We start from the raw sequence: 8,291 nt of genomic DNA, 5'->3' as shown, positions 1-8,291 counted from the left end.
TCATCATACTGAAGTAGCAACAGATCTTTTATTTTGTATTTTAACATACTTGATTCTCTCCAACTGTTGTTGACTGGATGGAGGAAGATTTAAATGCGAAAACTTTTGGAAGAACTTTGATGAAAAAAATAATAATTTAAAATACATATGGTTGAATAACACGCATTTACAAAATAGGGTGAATTTCCGTTACATGCCGACTTTAAAGTGTAGGGGAAGTGAAATTCAATTACCCATTACTCCATAGGGGGCAGTGCAGGACCGGTGTATCCATTAACCCTCCCAGCAGAAATCCCTCTGTTGACAGTGATCTCATAGTTCATGATCTCATGCCTGCCTGACCTCACACTGTTAAACTAGTGAAGGGTCGGTCAAAATCCCTTGTCTCTTCAGTCAGTTATATATATATTTAATTCCATATCCTTTTGAATGTTTACATTACTTTTATACAAATCAATAATCAAATATATATATATGCATTATCACATAATCATTTCTATATTCTTTTGTGCTTGTGAAATTATATATTTTCTCTAGAGAGCAATGCCATTTCTCTCCCTTCCTTCCTGAGGAGCTATGTTTTGGTTAACTGATAATGCAGAGCTCAAGCACTCTTTGGCCTTGGTGATGTTATTTGGTGTTGTTCTGTGTGTGTGCGTTTGACTTTCTACGTAGGCATTTGGGACACAACGCTCATCCTCATCGGCGCTCTCCTCTAACAGTTAGGTCAACTCTGACCTAAATCTAAGGATTGGCGACAGCTATCCTGACTAATGGCGATAGGCACCTTTTATCTGCTCACATGTGTGAAATTGTTTATGGTCTTATATTCTCTTAGCCAATCAGATGTATGGTGATGCGATGCTTGCCCTTGCAAAATGGTATAATTGGTGTATTATTTTGTGTAAGGTAGAGTTGGCTTGCGACCTCCTCGTGAGACTTTGACGCTCGCTCTACCAATGAAACTGCAAACTATTCTTCAGTAAATTTTTATCTTTTTGATTGAACCTCACGACTCCTGGTCATCTTTTCTACATATCTGGTCTCGGGTCTTATAACTGTTAACCCCTAACACTAGAGTCATGAAGCAGTTCTCACAAATGTAACACCAGCCAGAAACAACGACAGACAGAAAACCAGCAGCCCACTGGGCACAACAAAACCCATGCCAACCTTTCTGATGCGCTGATTGTGAAATGCGAAGATTGACGTATGCAGAACAGACATATATGGTAAAGCAGTAGTTAGCATACAGATGAAGAGTCACGGAAAAACTATGAACGGTCAACAACGACTTCACACTGTCCTCAGGCAACCGCTATCCCACCCCATAGCACAGATGCTCTGAATTTCAACAGGGCTGATGGGAAATATTTCATATCTGGCCTGCTCGTGCTCAAGGGAACTCCAATTAGTGCAGCAGATTAGTAAAAAAATCGTTCACTTTGGTATACAAGCATGAAATTTGGCACACATACTCTCTAAGGGACACTATTTTTGAAAAAGGCGTTGGCCACTCAAAAATTCAATATGGCGGCCATCTTTCTATTCAATGATTATTATATAAATTATTCAAACAGTGATCCAAGCATAAAATCTGATACAAATACTCTCTAAAGGACATGTTAATGGAAATTGTTCCAATCGAATATTAATTATTTAAATTGTTCAAATGGTGATGCAAGCATACAATTAGGCAGAAATACTCTTCAAGGGACACTCTTTTGGACAAAGGTATGCCACTCAAAAATTCAGGATGTTTTAAGTGCCTCTGAGTCTTCAGACGCTTGAAAGAGAGCCGAGGCAACATCTTTCTGGAAAGCCAGGAGCACATCTCTGCCGTTTGTGAGCCGTGAGTTCAGGGATCTCAGCCAACAGTTTTCCTTTAGTCTAGTAGAGTTAAATGAAGAAATTCAGAGAATTTCTACAGCGTTACATTATAATGACTGTTAAATTCAGAGTTAACTGTAGGGGAATGTACACACAGTTGATCTAGACGCTGCTGGTATAGGTTCCACATATCTGCGAGACGCAAGGACCATCAGAATTGAGACTGGTTCCAACAATATAGGTGACCAGTTCAGAAAGAGCCATAGGAAGACGGCTGGTTGAGCCGTTTTACTCTGTCACTCTTTCTCAAGCCTTCTGAGGTGGAGTTTCTCTCAGTTGTAAAGATGAATGAGACACAAATTATGTTATTTCAGCTCCTGTGCAATGGCACCAGCACCACTTAGTTGAGCAAATAATTTACCATCATTCAGTGTTTGTGCACATTCATGTAGTCTGTCATTCAGGTGCATTGTCATTACCTGACGTAGGTCAGATTCAGGAGATACCTTATCACAAAGAAAGCAAACCTGATCATCCAGACTTTTCTGCATCATGGTTCTGCGACGCTTTGTTTGGCCTTCATCTGTCTCACTAGTCACTACATTGAGCATCGAATTGTTGCTTTTGGGCACGAAGTAACTTTGTGTTGTTGAACCGAAGTCGACAATTGTAGAGATGAAAAATTAGAGTGGGTTGTTGGTGGCAAACATTTTATAGCCATCATGTTAAGAATGATTGGTGATTGGAGGCGTTCCTTTGTGTCTGACAAAGACAACATTTCATCCAATAAGTTGTCCTCTTGGCTGACATGGGATTTTCATTTGCCATTTTGGGGGTTTGTTGTCTGATTAAGGCTGAAGAGTTATCCTTTTACAACCTCAATCATAGACATAATACACATTCAGGTATGGGATACAACTAGGTTCGGGTCACCTACACCTACCCCGATCATTCATCCAGTGCCATTTAAGTCCCGTGTGATCTGTACACCTTCCAGGTAAGCATACCTGATCAAGTCATGTATTGCCCCACTTACCATTGGCTCGGCTCTCCCGCCCTGGCACAACCTGGCAATTCAGGTGCGGCTATCTAACTACATGTATTAATAGCTAATTGATGAAAGGCTGTTAGACAGGATCTGGGACACTAAACTTAGCTATTACTATTACTACTAGTCAAGAACTACAGTGTAAGTAAAACTAGATCAGCTGACACTGAACCCCATGCTGAGTTCCACAGCAGTGAAGTCACCAGTGTGCCCTGGTTGTGTAATGACGTTCACTCTATTAAACAAAACCTTCATTGACACATTAAATTGAGCTCTGAAAGAAATGGTGGCCATCTTGAATTTGAATTTGCACAGAACTTTTTCCATGAGAATGTTCCTTGAAGAATTTTTGTACCAAATTTCATGATAGCATCACCATTTGAAAAAAAGATGTAAGGATTCATGAGAAATGGCGGCCATCTTGAAAAATGGTTGCCATCTTTCATTTTTGAGGGACAAGCACCGGTTTCCAGAAAAAGATTCTTAAGAGTTTTTTCACAAAATGTTATGCCTACATCACTGTCTGATCGATTGACATGAGCATTTGACAGAAATAGAGGCCATGTTGAAAAAATGGCCGCCATGTTGAATTTTTGGGTTGCCAACGCCTTTTTCCCAAAAAGTGACCCTTAGAGAGTATCTGTGCCAAATGTCATGCTTCTATAACAATTTGAACGATTCTCTTGAAATATCCCATTAATCTGCTGCACTAAATCAGATGTTTACATTAACAAGTGACTATACAGACATTACGAATATGACCTCACAAGTAAGAACATTATCATAATGTACGTCAAAGGGTGTAAAATTCTCATTGACTAGACAATGAAGTTAAATTTAGGGCAGTATACTATTGTAGCACTTCGTGAGCACAGCATACTGGAATGTTGAGTATCCTGATCAGCTTGTAGGCCTATTACTGAAAGTTCATAGGCCAAGCTGAAGGATCCTGCATTACTGTGATGCGTGCCACACGATCATGAACATGCAGAGTTATGAGGTGACATGTTTTCCCAAGGCATTCAAATGTGTCACTTTGCTGTAAGGACACAGTAAATCGCTCAGTTCTAGTAATCACCTGTCAGACAGAAATACAAAACTGCACTGCATGCTTAGAATGTAGTTGTGTTAGGATCACTGCTGTTATGTTAATTACTTTTTCAATTCCATGAGATAACCTTCCATAAGATCAACTTAAAATAATGATTCTCCAGCATTAAGTGCCTTGTTGTTAAAAGAATTGTGAAAACATTGACATATTAAATATTTTTGCTGCGTGTTACACGCTTCCTAACATATCTTTGTCTTAATTTAGTTAATTTGTAATATCTGGTGCAAAATATAGCTTAATGCAGGGGGTGCGGGGATTCTAACTTAAACACGTCTGATTGGCCACTGCGTTCAAGAAATCATCAGATATGTTTGTGTGATTGTATTTTTGCAGCGTTAAGAGGTAGCCATTGTAAATAGAAAAACCTATTTATATTAGTTTTGACACTCTCAAGAGGACAATCACCAAATCTGTTTATGTTTCAGTTTATGACGATAGTATTTGCGTGAGTGTAGAATTTAGTCAGAATTCAGCTCGTGCACCGAACATGTGCACGTGGTGTTCCAGCGGATAATAATCAGCGCCTCTGATTGGCCATTGCATTTGTAAGCTCAACCAGAGTCGCGTGTGATTGGTTATTGAGCAACGCTATAAAACGCGTAAAAAGTATGATGCAACATGATCAGATTTAAATTTAATGCCGCCCGAAATCGACACTTTTCATTCATTTAAATTTATTTAATATTTGTTAATTTATTAACTTTATTACTAGATTTAGTTTAAATGTGCAGGTAAATTTTTGGCCAAAACCCCCATTTCACACGCTCCGCTATGCAGAGCTAGTTAGATGCTAGTTAGTTGTTCACAGATTACTTTAGTACACACAGACTGGGAAGGGGAAAGATGATTTAATAATATAAACAACTCTCCATACTGTAATTTGTCAGCCTATGACAGACTAATAAAGCTCACACGTCAGCGCCACATTACACACATTCACACAGACCGTTTAAATCTCCACTGGACTCCAGGGTTCTCAGAGCGTCACGCATTCTCGACACAACAGCAGAGAGAGAAGCACCTGGGAACACACCAGGTTTTATTGGATCTCAAATTCGAAAAATCAACTGATTTGAGGAGATCAGGGTTATCATTTCAACCACAGAGGAATCAAAGGAATCAACTCAATGATCATCATAGACGAAAGGAAAGAAAACAAAGAGGAGCAACAGCTGCCAGTTAAAGACACCAGTGTCAAGCTGGCAGGCCAAGAAAAAAATCCAGATGTTCAGCATGGGGTCCAGCACCAGGAGAAGCAGGTGAATGGTGACGGCCCCTTAGACTCCCCCACCAATGACAAAACGGTGCGAGCCGAGCTGGACTGGACGGTGCCCATGTGTGTGCACCTGCCCATTGAAATTCTGAACCATGACCAGGCTTTTCCATTCCTGAACACTACACTGGCTGACCTGGGCATTGAAGAGTGAGTTTAAATTTACAGATGCAGTTGTATGTATTCAAATATTTTGTTAATATCTTGATTTCTCCATGTGTACCCAGATCAGCGGTGAAGGAGCGCGTGGTGTGGGTGGACACTAAGCGCACACGGGTGAAGGGGAAGTCAGGGAAGCTGAAGAAGGAGAAGGAAGTGACCGTTCTGGAGGTGCGTGTGAAAGCGCAGCATCCCGGAGAGCGTCAGTGTCAGGAGGTTCTCTACAGCACCGAGTCCCACACCGACCGATCCTTCTGCAGAAGCGGGGTGGACATCCTCCCGTGGAGACACACACAACCAGGTGAGACATGGAGGAGCTAAACCAGTTCTAACTGTCAAACAACATTTCATTTTACACTTTTGTTGGATCAAAGGAGAGGATCAATTCAATACTTTCAGGCAGGGTCTTTATAATAAACTAAAACTGAGGGTACATTTACAAGACAAAATCTAAATTATCCCCATTCAGATGGATTTGCAAAAATGTCTAAAAACGCTGTATTATGCTGCCAGGCCAGTAGTTGGCAATGTCACTTTGTAAAGAAACTCTACGCGCCTATAAACTGAACAAGTAACATGCATGCACATGATGTCACCGTTTTCACAAACTAGCGTTTTTGTGAGAGGATTTGCTATCATTTTCAAAAACCTGCACTTTGTTTTCAAAAGTTTGCATTTTCAGGCCCTGAAAACTGTTGTAGAGTAAATGAAGGGGCAAATGCATGAAAAGTTTCCAGTTTTAGTTAAAAATGGTGTCATATAAACAGCCCCTGAAACCATAAAGAAAAAATGTCTTTACTTGAAATAAAATCTGAAAAAGAAACCTTAATTTCAGCATGTTACCATAACAACACTTCTTATTTGCATTGTTTAACTTGATGTACCAAAATAACTAATTAAAACGGAAATACAAATGTATAAACTATATAGACATTGCACCTGAATAAATATGCTTTAACGATAAAACATTATACTTGTTAACATTACATTAGCACAACGGGGACAATTTAAACAACCATAGCCACGTTTCCACTGAAATTACATGGAACAATTTTCCCCCATACCTGTTGCTTTTGTGACGGTCTAAAGTACCCTGAAGATTAGGCAAATTAGCCCAGTGACGTAGGACTGCACGCACCGCAACAGATTTGTAAAAAAAAAAAAAAAAAAAAAAAAAAAAGCAACTTAACGTGTTCTTAAAGCGATTCGTGAAGATTAGGCAAATTAGTCCAGTGACTGCACGCACCGCAACAGATTTGTAAAAAAAAAAAAAAAAAAAAAAGCAGCTTGTGAAATCATATGAAATCATAAATGTCACATGGTAACTAACTAAATTAGGTTAGATACAAAAAGAAAAAAAAAAGCACCTAACAATTTTTTTTGTTTTTTTATTATTTTAATTCAATTAAAACACTGAAAATATAATAAAATAAAATCTAATACATATAATAGTATAACATACTAAAAAAACCTTCAGTAAGTTGCTGTATTTTACAGCAGTGTTTCAGTTGAAATCTCATTAAGATGATGGTTTTCCCCATGGCATTTGGCTGCACAGATTGATTTGTTCTGGCAAGTGGGTAATAGTTTCATTAAGTAAATTTTTCTAAGAAATTACTTTAAGTAATAGGCTTCCGGCGCACATGAAATCGGCAACATGCACCTAAAAATCAATATTAACACTGCATAGTCAAGAAAGAGGAGCCATGTTAAATACAACCAAACAGATTTCATTGTATATTGATATTGCAGACTTCTATTGCACAAAAATGTTTCCTCTCCACACTTAATTACAACTAGTATTACTACAATCCACCAATTTTTTTCAGTCCGTCGGGTTCCACTGGGCTGCAGGTGTCAGTCAGGGCTTGCAGTAATATAACGCTTCATTCCTGACAGTTAGCTAACAGATGACATCTGCAGATCAGCGAGGTGAGCTAACGTAACGCTCGTGGCTGCTGAGTAAGTGTGTTTGGTATTCGCACGCTCAGCACACTCTCCCGCGTGTTTGTTGAGCGATTGATATTCGCTTTCTCTCTCGACATACCTATTTCCCGACCTCTAAGTCTTCTGGGTTTGTGTGTAGGATTTGTCTGATGCACATAAAAAATAACCTACTGTATAAACATGGCAATGAATATTCTTGTGTCTCCCGCCTCCCAGCGGAAAATGAACTCCAGCCGGTGGAAACGACTCTGGCCTTGGACACAGTGTCACAGTCCAAGTCCAAATGGCAGAAGACAGAAGAAAAACGAGACTTGCCAAGCGAGGAGTGATTGGAAGACGTTTGACAGCTAGGCTAAAGCAATCTAACACGATACTGAAGACTATTCCCAATTCAGGTTCTGGACGTTTTAAACTTGTGCAAGACAGTCTAAAATGTATGTGCTATGCTGCAAGTCAAGGATTCTTCATCTTATTTATATTAGTTGGCAGTATAACTAAAGTTTTGTGGGTAATATCCTACAAAAAAAGGTTTTAATCTCTTGCTATTTTTGTATTTTAGAATAATCAGCATACATTTCATCAGTGACTGCTTTATCTACACACATTTTTACCTATATACAATCTATATCCATCTAATTTTAAAGTTCAGGAAGATTTTTTTTTTTTAAAGAAATGTATACTTTTAAGCCCTAAAGAATAATTAAATTGATCAAAAGTGAAATATAATGTAACAAAAGATTTCTATTTTAACAAATGCTGTTCTTTTAAACGTTCTAAATGTATCATGGTTTCTATAAAAATATTAAGCAGTACAACTGTTTCAACATTAATAATAATAAATGATTATTGAGCAGCAAATCAGCATATTAGAATGATTTTAAGGATCATGTGACACTGAAGACTGAAGTAATGATGCTGAAAAT

General features: G+C 38.7%; 1 protein-coding gene across 1 annotated transcript; it reads left to right on the top strand.

Annotated features, from left to right (window-relative positions):
• Positions 1 to 5,116: 5,116 nt before the first annotated feature.
• Positions 5,117 to 8,288, top strand: LOC306992690 (uncharacterized protein; the record flags this gene model as incomplete). The annotated part of the gene is made up of 3 exons (XM_079601820.1): positions 5,117 to 5,412; positions 5,490 to 5,722; positions 7,585 to 8,288. 3 exons carry the CDS (start codon positions 5,117 to 5,119, stop codon positions 7,695 to 7,697), a joined length of 642 nt encoding a protein of 213 aa, XP_079457946.1. The 3' UTR covers positions 7,698 to 8,288.
• Positions 8,289 to 8,291: the final 3 nt, after the last annotated feature.

This window comes from Phoxinus phoxinus, assembly GCF_949152265.1.
Source record: "Phoxinus phoxinus genome assembly, chromosome: 24".
NCBI classification, from domain to species: Eukaryota; Metazoa; Chordata; class Actinopteri; order Cypriniformes; family Leuciscidae; genus Phoxinus; species Phoxinus phoxinus.
The sequence above is the reverse complement of the archived record's forward strand: the minus strand, read 5'-3'. Positions and strand labels throughout refer to the sequence as shown.